Source organism: Dromiciops gliroides, chromosome 6, assembly GCF_019393635.1.
Source record: "Dromiciops gliroides isolate mDroGli1 chromosome 6, mDroGli1.pri, whole genome shotgun sequence".
Classification (NCBI taxonomy): domain Eukaryota; kingdom Metazoa; phylum Chordata; class Mammalia; order Microbiotheria; family Microbiotheriidae; genus Dromiciops; species Dromiciops gliroides.
Genome location: NC_057866.1, coordinates 231,568,030 through 231,584,915, shown reverse-complemented (window position 1 = coordinate 231,584,915; position 16,886 = coordinate 231,568,030). Strand labels below are relative to the sequence as shown.

Sequence of the window (16,886 nt, the reverse complement as noted above, 5' to 3'; positions counted from 1 at the left end):
TCTCTCCCTTACCGACTGCACTATGGATCTGGCTTCCTCTTCACTGCAGCAGAAAGGGCTGTCACATACCTGCACATTAACACTGAAATATAAAAAGGTAGACATTAAACAAGGAAAATGATGAATGAAAATAACCAAACAAAAGACACTGCCCCCACAAACAGTTTGTACAACTACAAACCCTCAGACTAAGCGTGAAATTATGAAATAAAATCATTGAGAAGAGTTAAAATTTCAGTCCATTTATTTTAGGCAAGTTTGCAAAGATCCTTTATAAGATAAATGTGTGCCCCATATTATAGGGTCTTCAGGATCAGCATTTGAAAAGGGCACTAAACTTAGACTCATGTTCATCTATTATCTGGAAGGCTCTTATATAATGATACTTTGTCATCATTAATAACTTAAAAAAGGAAATCTAGAATAAATAAACTTAAATTATAGCACAAGATATTTACATGATTTCTTTTTTTCTTTTTCTTTTTTTTTTTTTTTTAGTGAGGCAATTGGGGTTAAGTGACTTGCCCAGGGTCACACAGCTAGTAAGTGTTAAGTGTCTGAGGCCGGATTTAAACTCAGGTACTCCTGACTCCAGGGCTGGTGCTCTATCCACTGCACCACCTAGCTGCCCCTATTTACATGATTTCTAAGGAAGAATTTCCTGACAACCAGAATTGGCCAACATCATAACTGGCCTCTAAAAGAGACTGTAGAGTCTCTCGAAATCTTCATATTGAGAACTAAGAATGGTTAGAGGGGAGAACAGGTTGCTCCTCCTGGTTCAGGCTCAACAACACCTTTACAGAAAATATTTTAGTACATTCCTTGGTCAGTAACAAATGCAATCCTATTGTTTTAACTAGGTGTATTTTATCCATTCATTCATTCCTTCATTTATTATGAAGAGTATATATTTACATACAGATGGCAGAATCATTTTAGCCTCAGTTAAACACCATTCACTTCAATTCTATTCAGTCTGGTGTGGGGAGAGTGCTGGCTCTGGAGAGAGCTCCTATGCATGAAGCCTGGCACTGTCATTTCCTACCCAGGTGACACTGAGCAGGATACTTCAACTTTTCTATAAAATGATGGCCTTGAAGGTCTCTTCTGGTCTTTATCCATATGATTTTATGATATGATCAAATCAACACTCACTTATTAAGCACTTGTTATATATCAAGTATGGAGGAGGTCAAATAAAACGTGCCTGCCCTCAAGGAGCTAATGCTCCCCCAGGTTACGATTAGGGTTATTTTTGGAAACCTCCTGTGCAGCCTTCAATGATTCCCATAGGATTTTGCTAAAAACAAAGGAAGGCATCATTTAAGTGAATGAATGCTGTGCCATAATCCTGAACACCTGCATTTAAATGCACTGAAAGTATCATTACCTAAAAGGACCAAAAAAAAAAAAAAAAGGTAAATTTTGTTTTCTGAAAGAGACTAATTTGTTTGAAAACTTGGTTCCATTTTTTCCCCCTAAAAACACTACCTTAATTATTACCCCTGGATAAAAAGTTCACTAGAAGTGAACATACACTTGTAATCATTATTTTCTATTGTTTTACATCTTTTTTAAAGAAAAATATCATAGGCACATAAGACCTTTAAAAAACAGAGGAAGGAGGGCTCATAACTATCATGTACTGAATAATAAGACAAGTAAAGGAATATAAAATATAAATCAATTAGACTAGATTCTTACCAATTTATATCTCTTCCATCAGCCTTTTTATGAAGCAAGGCTTTCCAATATTTGTGGGTAGATTCAATAACTTGAAGAGCAAAATCCTAGGTTAGCAGCAAAAGAGATATTTTAAAATGCCAGTTATTTTTTAAGCAATGCAATATATTTATTCTAAAGGAAAAACACATGAATAATTCCAGCAAGTTTGTTAAATACTAATTTAGCAGTAAAGTTCATTATGCACTAATTTTGTAAAATTTAAGTCATATCAAGGTAATTTTAAATTCTCTACTACTTTTGGAATTTAATTTTTAGTAGCATTAGCTAGTATTACACAGTCTAAAAACTCCGCAATCATGACATCTGCCATAAAGGCACCAGATACTAAGTCAAAGAGTATTGGAGCCTTAAAAAAGAGTATTGGAGCTTACAGAGAATGTCTCATCATGCTTTATTACTCTAAAATAGGAAATACTTAATTTTTTTCTAAAAGTCAAGTAATTTCCATTAAAGGGCTTTTCCATTTTTCCACATCAGTGCTTCTATCACCCTTACTAGCCTGCTCCTAAAACCAAATGAAATACTTGGGAATGATTTGGCACTTCTGTGGTTTTCACAAAAACTGGTACTTGACCTTCCAAAGGAAGTTTTATCAGGCCTATATTGACCTAACTGAAGGGGAAAAGAGACCTTTCAGTGAAAGCATATAAAGAATTCAGATGCTCATTCTAGGAAACAAAACCCATGCTTCCTTTGGTGCACTGGAAAATTTTAAGCAAAGGCTTTCATATTAATTACCAAACTAACCAGCTATTTAGAGCTGGTCTTGGCATTCAATAGGATTGTCTATTTTTTTTTTTTTTAAGCTGTGAAACAATGGATAAAAGAATGGAAGCTATCTCTGCGACTACCTTAATTGGACAAGTTATATTTTGTCCTCAAGTTTTATAGCGTTTGGAGACCATGGTTTTAAACAATAACTTATTTGGAACTTAACTTCAAACAACAATAAATGCAATTAACCTGTATCTAAAATTATGTCCAATTTTAAAAGTCAGCATGCAAATAATACCTGTAACAACCTATTGGTTATTTCTACTATGCCATACCACATACCCTTCTGCTCTCTTCTTTTATCCATTCAGTGCCAAGTTTATGTGCATTTTTCCTTTTATACATTCACAGTATATAAACATTTTTTGAGGTTCATTTTTTTTTCTTGATGTTATTTCACATAAATGCTTCTCTATTTTTGGTCCTTATACTTGTCATTCTTGATTACATTCTGTTTGATTACATTGACATACCATTACCAAATGATTAAATACTTGGGTTGTTCCTACTTTTTTACCATTACAAATAATATAGATTTAAATATCTTTAAATGATTTTTCACACATACACACACCCAACACCCACACACCCCCAACACCCACACCCACACCTTTTGTTTGCAATAATGCCATTAGTATATATTCTCAATATTGGGATTATAGGATCAAAAGGTATGATTAATAAAGATTCCACCAGTTTGAAATCCATTGACAATGTGGCAGTGTAACCAATTCTTTATAATTTGCCCAGCATTTAATTTGTCATTTTTTATTATTTTGGACAATGGACTGGATACCATAGGTTAAATAGAAGAAGAAAGTAATGTACAAAATTACTGATCTGGCACAAAAATATGCAAACTACACAATTTTTGCACAAAAGAAATAACACCCTACACACATTTAGTTTTACCTGTAACAGTATAGATATAGATTTGGCCTAGGGCCAAATGGAATTATAAAATCATCATGGAGGTTTGAGGTGCTTCATACAATGAAACATTATTTGCACCATATTGATTTAGAATTTGTGGTGATTCAAAGATGGAATACATGTTTTGTTTTGTTTTTTTGGTGTGTTTTTTTGTGAGGCAATTGGGGTTAAGTGACTTGCCCAGGGTCACACAGCTAGTAAGTGTTAAGTGTCTGAATCCAGATTTGAACTCAGGTCCTCCTGACTCCAGGACCGGTGCTCTATCCACTGTTAAGGGCTAAAATTCTAGCTAAACTGTCTAAAATATCTAATGAGTGGTCGCCAATAAATTATAAGCTTTAGCAAGAGTTAGACTTTTAAGCATTTATTAAGGAGAATAAGAATTTGGTAAAGAGAAAAGAAAAGGCCTAGATTCCTATCTATTAAAGGAAGAGTGCATTTCTAGCTCTGCTCTCCACCAGAGTCCAAAGGAAAGAGCACAAGTCAGAGCGCCCAGCTCTTCCTTCTTCCTCCCACTAGCCAACGTCACTTCCTGACACCAAGGAAAAGACGTATGTTCTTGTCCTCAAAGACTTTCCTTTCATGGAGGAACTTTTCTACAGTTAAGTCTCCAGCAGGTGGCGTCATTTGCCACGAATACATGTTTTTTAAGGGAAAGGTTGGAAACATTTCTTCTTCTGAAAAGTGCAAAGGTTTTCTTCACATGTGAGAAGGATACAGTCTAAAATCAAGGGCTTCTTCCAGACAAAGGATTTAAGCCACAACAGATTGCTTCAATATGGATCAACTTCTGTGTCTAGTAATATTTGTCATACACTCTAGAATTTTTATGAGAGGAAACAGAGAACGACAGAAAAAACATTGGTTTGGGAATCAAGAGACTTGAGTTTGAATTCCATCACCAATAGTCACTAGTTCTTTCTCTGTTTTTGTTCTTCCTGGTTTAGGTATCAGCACCATATTTGTCTCATAGAAGGAATTTAGTACAAAGCTTCACCTATTTTTCCAAATAGTTTGTATAGTATTGTAATTAATTATTCTTTAAATGCTTGGTAGAATTTGGTAGAATTCACTTTGGTAGAATTCATCTGGCCCTGGAGATTTCTTCCTAGGGAGTTCATTGATGGCTTGTTCAGTTTCTTTTTCTAAAATGGGCTTATTTAAGGATTTTACTTCCTCTTCTGTTAATCTGGGTAGTTTATATTTTAGTAAATATTCATCCATTTCATTTAGATTGTCAAATTTAATGGCATATAGTTGGGCAAAAGAGCTCCTGATTATTGATTTAATTTCCTCTTCATTGGTGGTGCAATTCACCCTTTTCATTTTTGATACTAATAACTTAGCTTTCTTCTTTCTTTTTTTTAAAAATCAAATTAACCAAAGATTTATCTATTTTATTGGTTTTGTCAAAGAACTAATTCTTAGTTTAATTTATTAATTGTATAGTTTTCTAACTTTCAATTTTATTCATCGCTCTTTTATTTTTTCAGAATTTCTAATCTGGTATTTAATCAGGGATTTTTAATTTGTTCTTTTTTTAGCTTTTTTTAGTTGCATACCCAATTCATTGATCTCCTCTTTCTCTATTTTATTCATGTAGGCATTCAGAGATATGAGATTTCCCTTAAGAACTGCTTTGGCTGCATCCCATATGTTTTGGTAAGTTTTCTCATTGTTGTCACTTTCTTGGATGAAATTATTGATTGTTTCCATGGTTTGTTGTTTGACCCACAAATTCTTTAGGATAAGATTATTTAGTTTCCAATTAATTTTTGATCTATCTTTCCATGGCCCTTTATTACACATAATTTTTATTACATCATGATTTGAAAAGGATGCATTTACTATTTCTGCTTTTCTGCATTTGAATATGAGGTTTTTAATGCCCTAATACATGGTCAGTTTTTGTGTAGGTCCCATGTGTATCCCCATTCAGTTTTCTCCAGAGGTCTATCATATTTAATTTTTCTAAAATTCTACCACCTCCTTAACTTCTTTCTTATTAATTTTGTGGTTTGATTTATCTAGTTCTGAGAGGGGGAGGTTGAGGTCCCCCACTAATATAGTTTTGCTGTCCATTTCTTCCTATAACTCAATTTCTTCTCTAAGAATTTGGATGCTGTACCACTCGGCACATACATGTTTAGTATTGATATTACTTCATTGTTTATGGTGCCTTTTAGTAAGGTGTAGTTTCCTTCTTTATCTCTTTTAATTGGGTCTATTTTTGCCTTTGCTTTGTCTGAGATAAGGATTGCTACCTCTGCTTTTTTTTTTAACTTCAGCTGAAGCATAATATATTCTGCTCTAGCCTTTTACCTTTACTCTTTACCTTTTACCTTTATGCTCTGCTTCAAATGTGTTTCTTGTAAACAATATATTGTAGGATTCTGATTTTTAGTCCACTCTGCTATCTGCTTCCATTTTATGGGAGAATTCATCCCATTCACATTCACAGTTATGATTATTAACCATGCATCTTACTTTTCCCCTTGTTTATACTTTTCTCTTTCCTTTTCCCCTGTCCCTTCTCACCAGTGTTTTGGTTTGACTACCACCTCCCTCAGTCTACCCTCCCTTCTATCAGCCCCATCTCCCTTTTGCCTTTTCCCCTTTCACCTCCTAGTTTTACCCTATCAGCACCCCACCCTTTTCTTTCCCCTTTCCCTTTTTACTTCTCTATAGGTTAAGATAAAATTCTATACTCAACTGGGTGTGTTATGTTATTCCCTCTTTGAGCCAAATCAGATGAGAGGAAAGTTGAAACAATGCTCACCCCTCCCTTTTTTCCCTCTATTGTAATAAATCTTTTGTGTCTGTCTTCCCTTTCCTCTTCTCCCAGTATAGTCCTTTTTATCACCTCTTAAGGTTTTTTAAAAATATCATCACATCAACTTATACCCACACCTTCTTGTCTTTGTGTACTCCTCCTATCTGCCTTAATATACAGTTCTCTTGAGAGTTACAAGTATCTTCCTACCATTTAGGGATGTAAATATTTTAACCTTATTGAATAACATGTTTTGGTTTTTTTCCTGTTTTGCCTTTTCATCCTTCCCTTGAGTCTTGTATTTTTAGATGGAATTTTCTGTTCAGTTCTGGGCTTTTCATCAGGAAAGTTTTAATGTTTCCTATTTCATTGAACATCCAACCCATCTTTTCCCGTGAAAGATTAAGCTTAATTTTGTTGGGTAGTACATTCTTGGTTGTACTCCCAGTTCCTTTGCCCTCCAGAATATTATATGCTAAGCCCTCTGATCCTTTAATGTTGAAGCTTTTGGGTCCTGTGTAATCCTGATTATTGTTCCTTGATATTTAATTTGTTTCTTTCTGGCTGCTTGCAGTATTTTCTCCTTTACTTGATAATTCTGGAGTTTTCGTTTTGGGGTCCCTTTCAGGAGGTGATCAGTGGATTCTTTCTATGACTATTTTTTCCTCTGGTTCGAAGACATTGGGCAGTTCTCTTTGATAATGTCATGCAATATAATGTCTAGGCTCTTTTTTTGATCATGGTCCTCAGTAGTGCAATTATTCTTAGGTTGTCCATCCTAGGTATATTTTCTAGGTCTGTTGTTTTTCTGACAAGGTATTGTTCATCTTCTACTTTTATATTCTTTTGATTCTGCTTTACTTCTTCCTCTTGTCTCATTGAGTCATCTGCCCAATTCTGATTCTTAAGGAATTATTTTCCCCAGTGAACTTTTACACCTCCTTTTCCATTTTCCATTTTCCAATTGCATTTTTTAATGAGTTGTTTTCCTCAGTAAATTTTGGTCCTTTCCCCAAGCTACTGACTGTCTTTCTTATAGCTCTCATTTCTTTTCCTAATTTTTCCTCTACCTCTCCTATTTGGTTTATAAAGTCCTTTTTGAGCTCTTCCAAGAGAGCTTTTTGGTTTTGATTCTTGTCCTCCACTGAGTTTATGTTTTGGTCTTCCCTCTTGCCATAGTAATTTTCTTTAGCAAGGGTTTGTTTTTTTTCTGTTTTTATTCATATTTTGGCCTCCTGTATGCCTTTTAAAGTTGAATTCTGCTCCTGGAGTACAGTGTGCACTGTCCCAAGCTTCTTTTGCTGGGGGCCAGGGGCCCAAGTCACTGGCTTTCTGCTCTGAGGCTTCAGAAGCTTATAGTTTGCTCATTGTACTGGGGTGGTCCAGCCTATTGGATCTGTTGGATAGCAGATACCAACTGGTAGATTGTCTTCTGTGTTGAGGCTGGGGGCCTCACATCTGGACTGCTGAACTAGGACCAAGGGTCCTCAGCTGCTGATCTGTGCTGTGGCTAAGAGCCTTTTGCTGGCTGGCCCAGACACCCTTTGCACTGAGCTGTACTCTACTTTAACCCAGATGAAACAGAATTTTCTTGAAGATCTCCTAGGTTATATTAAGATGGAAGATTGTTTCACTCCATCTTTTTGTAGGTTCTGTAGCTCCAGAATCCATTTGGAGGCTTAGTTTAGAGTTGTTTCTGAGGAAAATTTGGGAGAGTTCAGGAAAAATCCTGGCTTCACTCTGCCATCTTGGCTCTACCCCTGGAACTCCTGAAATGATTCTTTAAATAGAATGACAATCAAAGTATCTGCTTAAGTGCATATAGACACCAAAATCAGGAACATGTTAGAGAGCTTTTTTGGTTCATTTCATACACAGATATTCACACTATTTTAAGAAGCATTATGAGAAGTGTGTCCAAATGTATGCCATCTTTACCTTGTCTTTAAACTCTCCATTAAAAGCAAATTTATTTTCTGGTTTTCCATCAGGCACTTTGTATAATCGGAACCAATCAAGTGTTGCTTCCAGGTAATTAGGTTTATACTTCCGCACATCATCAATATCTGTACACAACAGCAAAAGAAAGTTTTGTTTGAAAAAACAATTGTCACTTTTTATTTTAATTCAGTAAGGTAGAAAGCTGGTATCCAGATTTGAGACAGAGGCTAAGGGGATGAATCATTCAGAGAGAGGTGAGCAAGGATTCTTTACTTTTTTCAGCCCTCACACCTCCTGGCTTTCAGTAAATCTCTTCAGTATTGATCAATCAATAATGTATTCCTTATTCAATACAATAGGACATACATTCTACAGCTTACCATGCATATTGTAAACTAACAGTGCCTGGTGCAGAAGAAACACTTGCGGATAGACAGACATGTGAGAAATAAAATAGATTAATTTTTCAATAAGAAAACTTGAACTTATAAATGTGTTGGGTTTTTTTGACACCAGTACTTTTGGAATGTTTCAACAGGATAATAACCTCCTAACTGTTCCCCAAGTCACCTTGACAAGCTACTCATACCCACTAGGGCTATACAAACCCTCGTTGGGAACCTCTGAAGTGGGACCAACCTGGAATTATTCAGTGGGTCAGCATCAGTCAGGGAAGAGTAGAAAAGACCTTTTGCTAACCATGGAAAAAAGCTTAAGTATTTCATTTTTTTCTGTGAAAGGAGTACTCTGTTCCTTAAATCTCTAATTTTTTTAAGCAGATTCCCTTGGATTTTAACTATCTCTCAAACAATCACTCAGTCAACTATTCTGGAAATGGACTCATCTGCCTACATCTCTCTTCCCCTCATAGATCTCACCTTCCTTTGCCCCAGGGAAGGGTAAGCTTCCCTCGTGCTCCCCAGCCGTAGGTATGGCCTAGAGTTCTCCCTAATTACAAATACCACATTATTATTTAAATTCCTAAGACACTGCAGGGGCAATGAGAGAGCTTCCTGGGTCTTGCCAGTCTCCACTGTGGCCCTTAGGAGGTGATGCAGAAGAATTTTTCTGGGAGGTGAGAGACTTTTGAAGACCCTGGTGCTGAGATGGTTTAACCATAAGATCCAATGGCTCCAATGGGGAAAGGAGAAGCTTACTGCAAGTAGAGATAATTTCTTTCTTTGCACTTGTATACTCAAGACCTAGAAAGAATGCCTGGCAAATAGTAGGTCTTAATAAATACTTGCTGATTCATTAATTAAAAAGCCCAATGGAGAGAAAAGAACTCTGACAAGGAGGAGACCAAAAGAGCTAATAAAGTACCTCTGTAGACAAATACTTGATTGCTTTGCTAAATGGAGAGACATGGGCAACATTATTTTATACTATGAGCTCGTATGCAAACAACCATGGACTGGGATGACTAATGATTAAGAGCAAAACACTGAAAAACAGAGGAAAGAAAATGAGCATGAAGAAAGCTTACCATGCTATCTGGTCAAACAAGATTAGAATGAGAGCATTTATGGCTGAAACTGAAAGGAGAACAACAAATAGATATAAAAGTATACATATCTGACAGCATTTCTAGAAAGATCTGTTCTTATCATCAACAGTGGAACTATCAAAACTGGACCCCAAAACATTATTGGCTCAGGCACTATGGGAGACAGCCAGTCCTGACCAGAAGGAAATGGAAGAAATCCATGCTGAATTCAAACCAAAAAACATAAGATATCTCGAATAGGGAAAGATATGGAAATACAACTATATATCTCCATCCTGCCCACCCTACCCCCAAAACCAAGTGTGAATAGGAAGCCACTACCAATCCACTTTTTCATCTCTATAAAAAATTTTAAGACAATGGCTTATTTTCATGTTGAGCACATAACATATTTTCATGTTATGAACACATAAGACAAGAGCAAGAAGGCATTAACAAATAATTTTATATAGCTGATTTCATCTTCATTGTCACAAAGTTAACTATGAGAACCCAACTGAGTTTTCTGTTTCTGATTTTTTAAAAGCCTTTCACTCATAGGATCATAGATTTCAACCAAGAAGGAACCTCAGAGGCCATCAAGTACAATGTTCTCATTTTACAGATGAGGAAACTGAGGCACAAAAATAAAGTTAAGTTATTTACCCAGGGTCACACAGCTATTAAGAATCTGAGGCAGGATTTGAACCTACATGTTCTTGATTCCAAATCTGGTTTGTTGTATCTCAGTGGAGGCAAAAGGTTGTCTTGGGGGAATGTCTTCATACAATGTACCTCTCATACCTATGTGAAGCTCATACACATTATCTGTGAGAGATGCAACTAAGATAACTTTGTTCAGCGATTCCCTGAGATTAAACATAGAGCAAGGCAAATACCCTAGAAACAGGTGCTCACACCAACACAAGTATCACAAGGGATGTCATAAGTAAGGTAAACACAGAGAAAGTCTCTACAAGTACCATGCACCCAAATACAGCAAAGGTTTGAGTCCCGGGAGTATGGGACTGAAAATTCATTGGACTCGAAATCATGTTTTAAAAATCCTTCTTTGCATAAGTTCAGTCAATGTTCACTAACAATAAAATAAGTATAAAATGCAAAAAAGTCCATTATCATTTGATACTTTTCACAGGGTCTATCTCTAGAACTTACTGGCTTTTAGCGTTTAATGAGAACTCCAAAAGATACTGGGTTTTGATGGTATCATGGAAACACTAGGAATCTAGCCCTCTATCTGCAATAAACTTGGGCTTGAGTTCACTCCCTCTGTGCCCATTTCCTCATTTCACAAAGGACAGGGTTAAACTATTTAAGGTTCCTTTCTAACTTACTTCTAGAATCTATCCAACCCTAAATTTCTATGAGGCTACTTATCCTCAGGAATATCATAACCATGATGACTCCTGATGTCCTTTTCACCACAGATATAAAAGGAAACTGATTAGCTAATGAAGTTGTTCATCCTTAATTTTTGAAAAGGACCAGTTACGTAACTTTTGCTGTGAAACAGATTTAAGTGAGGCAGAGTTGCACAAAGTCGTCAGCCTTACTTTCTCTTCCAGACTCATTGATGGCAAGACAAAAGATGTATGGGGATGGCCCAGGATACCGTGGTTAACCTTGGAATCTTAGATGTCTGACCAAGCTCTAAGTGGCCCACAGCACCAGTTTCAGCTGCTTTCATGGCCATTGGAACAAACTGTTCTCATCCACCCATTCTGATGAGGGAAATCTTCACATGCTCCCTAACTCACCAACAGGTCTGAAACCTATCAGTTACCCTTAGTCTGGTTTAGCTGGTCTGCTGAGCTGGTTTTATTAGGGTGTGACCACTGCACATGCTACAGCTTCTTGGAGCCACAAGTGCAAGTTGGGTGACAGGTGGATACCAAAGGTAGATGAGCAGACCTGAAAAGGCGTCAGCAAGCCCTCACGCCAGAGGTGCCAGACCTCCCCAAATACCCCATACACTCTAGCTGATAAAGTACTGAATGAGTACTGAGAGATAGCCATGTGAAATACAGAACTCACCTTCTGAGAAAACCAGAACAAAATGTACCATTCTTTTTACAGGTATACTTTTGTTTTAAAAATACTGAAAGAATCATTGAATTTTAGAGGCAGAAGGGATATCAGCCTCATCTAGTCCAATTCTCTATTTTACAGATGACTTGCCTAAGGTCATACCAGTGTATGCTAGAAATGGGATAAGAACCCATATCTTCTATTTCCCAGACCAAAATCACCCTGCATCTCAGAAAATAATGAAACGTGAGTCTGCCGATTGAAGGCAAAAAAGGATGACCACTAAATCAAAGCATATTAAGAAAGCAACTGCTTACAAGTTGTGGGTACATAACTTTTCTGGTTATGTGATTAAATTCCTATGAATGTATAAATAGTAGAGAAAACAGAATGGAATTAGAAAAACTCATCTCTTTAGATCAATGATGATCAAAACATTTTTCTTCTTTTTTCCTATTCATTAAGAATTCAAACACCAATAACAAATAATGTAAATGAACGTGATGGGATCATATTGTGGGAAAGCAGTCTTAAATGTACAGCATGCAGCAAAAGAAAACTGTCTCCGTGTGGATATTTATTACTAGGCACTGTGAACAGAATACCTCAAAACACAGCAGAGAGAAAATTTCACACTGTCAACAAAAGCTGTAGTCTGGCATGAACACACCCATATGGGGGGTTTTAATTTTTCCAACAGATGTTCAGGCAAAATTGTACATCAATTATTTTTTTTAAATAAACCACAAACAAAATCTGTGCATATTTTGGTATTATTTAGTGGTGTTATAGTAAAGGTAAGGAAATGCCAGGTCTGTGTTCATTTGACAGCGTCCCTTTGAGTTGCCTGACAAAACAATGCATTTCCTAAAATGTTCAAATGTATGTTTGGAGTCCAACATTTTGAATGTTTGGAATTTAACAAGCAGTAAATTATACTCGGAAAACTCGGAAACAGAAGAGGGGGAGGTTTTGATTGTATCTCTAACGACCACAGGCAGCTCTGTCTCCTTGTGTTTCAGGGGAGAGGAACCTGCTAATTAAGAGGGGTGGAAAGCTCTGGTGGGATAGCAAGAGCTGCAAGACTCTATGTGGACTCAAAAATGGATCTCCTAGGACACTAATGAAAATAGAAGCCACAGCTTTACATGCCACTTTGAAAGTTCAGGAATAAAATAACTTAAAATAAAGCCCTAAGCATTTCCCTAATCACTGTAACCAAAGGCACCAGCAGTGATAGGGCAGAAAACTGTCACTGCTTAATAAAAACTCCAGCCTTTTCCCTTTTTATCTAAATTAGCAGAGAGAGTCAGGTTTTTCTCCTTCTTTTCAGTATTCCTTCTATATTTTCATGAAAACAGAAGGACATTACATACAAGAGTCTTTCAAAATTCAAGAATAAAACTTGAAGGCCATTCAGGCATGGATGTTGAAAGAAAAGCAGTACTTCAGAACTATTATTAATCGTAGTTTGATAGCTTAATTGTCCTTGTATTAATGCATTAAATATGTGAGGACGAAAATGTACCTTGCCTTTTTATTGGCCAATAATTTATAATAGATATGCATTTTTGGAGAAAATATCTTACAAGAAAAAGGCAGTTTAATAACAGAATATGGTTATTGGGAAATTTAACTCCAGAAGAAAAAAATAACATAGAAGAGTAAAGATTAGACTAGGATGGACTTAAATTGGATTCAGTGTCAAAGATGACGGGAAATAACCCTGAAAGAGGAGAAGCTAATCCAGAGAAAATGTGTTTGTAACACTAAAAGCAAATTTCTGCCCTAGTCAGAGTCCAAGAAACAGGAACCCTTCTGGATGGCTTTTTTTTTTTTTTTTAAGATGGCATTGAAACTCTAAGTCAAAGTCTGCGAATAATGCTGAGCCATAACTTTAAGTCAGAACTGTTAGCAAACTTGGAACTGTTTGTTAAGCAAGTGACCAAGGTTATTTGGAGTTTCTTCAAAGTGTTCTTTATATGAAAACTAAGGATTTGTCATTTAAAAGTATAATCACATTTCCATACGAATCCATCGAGAATTTGGGGGCTTTGTGACTCCTATTGTGAAATACTGGCTCCAGAGTGAAGCTGATTTAATGGGGATACATGAACAAAAGACAAACAGATCTTGAAAGTTCAATTCTCTTTTTCAAGTCTGGGCTTCTTTTCCTGGTTTTTTTCTTCTGTCCCACTTTGATTTCAGAGGATCACAGATCCAGAGCTAAAAGGCACCTCAGGAGCCATCTGGCACTCTCTTCATTTTACAGATGAGGAAATTGAGTCCCCAGAGGCTAAGGGGACTTGCCCAAGGTCACACACAGAGTAAATGTCAGGGGCAACAGTATTTGGGCATAGGTCAGTAGAGCCTGTGTTCTTTCTTCAGCACCACATAAGTGACTAGTAATAATACCTTACATAACCCATGTTTTCTCTGAATTCTGGCAAAATGAGCCTCACAACTTGAGGACCACTAAGTTAAGAGATGACCTCTGACTCAAGCCCCTCACAGAGGGTTTCATCTGGGAACATTAGAATCAGACTCATTTTCCCTACATAAGGCCACCAGCTCCCCTACAAGTCCTCAGGCTAAGAAGCATATTAATTGGACAACAGACAGCAAACACAGAAAGGACTCACATTTGAGCCTATAGTTTGTTGTTTGTCTTTAGTTCTAGAAGAGGACAACGACCTAAGGACGGTGTCATGACTTGCAGAGAATTGGATTTAAGTGAGGGAGGGCTGTACAAGGTCAACAACCTCACTCTCTCCTCCAGAGCCATCTGGGTCCAGTGGGAAGTTATATATCAAGACAAATGAAGATGGCCCCAGGATGTTTTAAGGCAATTAGGGGTAAGTGACTTGCCCAAGGACACACAGCTAGTAAGTGTTTGAGGTAAAATTTGAACTCAGGTCCTCCTAACGTCAGGGCCAGTGCTCTATCCACTGTGCCACCTAGCTGCCCAAGAGCCTATAGCTGAGTAATAAGAAGAGCCTTTTCTTGGAAAAAGAATCTCATTTCCTTCTCCACAGGCTAAGCATAGTCAGGAATCAATGCACACCCCCTAAAGGTCTTGGCTTTGGAATATCTTCACTCCAAAAACAGACTTAGCCCCTGTTTCTCTTTGTTGCAAGTTTCCTTGCTCCTATGTCCCTGACTCTAAGCATAGCACCAGTAGTGGGACACAATTTGATTCATGCTGCCTGTCTGCCATGGATGTTAGGTTGGACTCCTTGATCCAAAATCTTTCATCATATATCTGTCTCCTGCTAAATGTCTCATCTGTCTTTCCTGAATCATTGCCCCTAGTTGGGTCCTCATTCTCCATACTATCACAACAAAGGAATATTCACCTTCCCTATGCTTCCGACACATATGCATGTGGATGTTACTCTCCCCATGTACTAAGTGGGGAAAAGGAGCTGATCTGATTCCTACTGGCACATATCTGTAACCAAGGCTCCTATCAGGTATCAATCTGTTTGGCTCTCTTCCCTAGGTCTCCCCCATCATGCAATGGCCTGCTTCCCACTTGAGTACTGCTGATACTTCTCATCCATCTCTCACTGTTTCCTTTTTTCATCTAAGTAAGTGTTACTTACAATGAAATAGTTAAGGCCAATATGTCTCTAGGACAGTCACCACATTTTTAGCTCATTAATGGTCCCATCAACAAGTTACAAAGACCTCCATATTCAAACACACGCCCATATCCAGCAATTGCTCCTGGCCAAGTTAGGACAACTGAATTCCATTATCCTTTTCCCATCTTAGAGCTTGAGCAAGGTTTCGCTGTCCCTTCCTCAGTCTTTCTAGAAATGAGATAAACATTCTTATTGTTCTCTTTTTCTCTTTGTATCTCACATCATCTCTCCCCTTTACCACCACAGTCTGACTGGGGTGAGCCTCTGTAAATTACTCTAAGGTCCCAAAGAAGCATCAAGAGGCTACTAGAAACACAAGAAGAGGAAGAGGAAAAGCTAGGGCTGTCATTGGCAGTCCTGTTGAAACAGCAAAGGACCATGTCCCAGTATGATCTCACTCGCTTGGTGCTTTATAACTTACAATGGCCTTCCCACCCTCCAAACAACCTGTGAGTGAGTTAGGGAGGGCAACAGTATATTCCTATTGTAGGGATGATAAGATAGATGCCCAGGGAGTTTAAGTGACTTATTTTGCCGAAGGTCAAGAAGTGAGAGCTCAAACTTGATACAAAGTTGCCTGACTCTAAGACCAGGATAAATTGTTTCTCTTTATTTTCATTTTGTTGTAAATAATACAAAGAAATGTTGGTGAATTTGTGGATTTGCCTAGCATCCTCCCACTTTCCTAAAGCAGTAATTAATAAACCGCTGTGTTTATCAATGTGGTTACTCCATCCCATGGAGCAAATCAGAACATTTATGCTCCATCATTTTGCATGACTTTTTCATTTCTTCCCTTAAACCCTTCTGGGGTCAGGGAAAGGAAATGACGAGGCAGGGGACTCCAATCATTATGATGGAGAGGTTCCTTTGAATCTCTTGACATTATGTGGGTATCAATGGAGCATGTGCTTTGCTCATCAGTTATCTTTCATACCTGTTATTAGACTGGTCTACCACCTTTTCCTATGTGTCTCAGATGATGTCTTTTATGCTTCTCCTTAGTAACTTTTTATTGCTGTGGCAGACGTGTTCCTACCATAGACCTACATCACTCCTTGGCCTTCAGAGACTGTGGTATGCTGTGAATTGCAGTCCCATGACATCACTGCAAGAATACTGGTGATAAAAATAATGAGCTTCTTCCAGGGAGATACTTAGGTCATTAAAAGTACTATATTGTTTCCCAGAGGTAATGCAGCTTTCTGACCTAACTTTCTGCACTGTCAACCCAATATGTGTGTGCATGTGTACATGTTTGTGACTGTGTGTACGTGTGTGTGTGTGTGTGTGTGTGTATGTGGGAGGTGGGTAATAACCCAGCTTTATAGGCTAAAAGTCCATTCAGTTACCTTTTATTGTATCCCCACTGCTTAGCACAGTGCTTAATAAATGCTTATTGACTGACTAATAATTGCATATGCTAGTTGGAACAACAGACATTCTTCAACTTCTTGCTTTTTCTACTATGAGTAGATAGGGGAAACTCTTTTGAATGATTGTGGACTTTGCTAAGGAGGCTCTGCAATGTTCC

The 16,886-nt window shown here is 37.5% G+C and overlaps 1 protein-coding gene across 1 annotated transcript in view; it reads right to left on the bottom strand.

Annotated features, from left to right (window-relative positions):
* The window catches only part of PPA2 (inorganic pyrophosphatase 2), a 127,217-nt gene that overhangs the window by 18,139 nt on the left and 92,192 nt on the right, over positions 1 to 16,886 (bottom strand). Inside the window, exons 8-10 of the mRNA XM_043970983.1 lie at positions 8,168 to 8,295; positions 1,708 to 1,793; positions 13 to 82 (exon numbers count right to left, since the gene is read on the bottom strand). Of these exons, the coding sequence (XP_043826918.1) occupies positions 13 to 82; positions 1,708 to 1,793; positions 8,168 to 8,295 (284 nt within the window). The remainder of the gene's footprint in view (positions 1 to 12; positions 83 to 1,707; positions 1,794 to 8,167; positions 8,296 to 16,886) is intronic.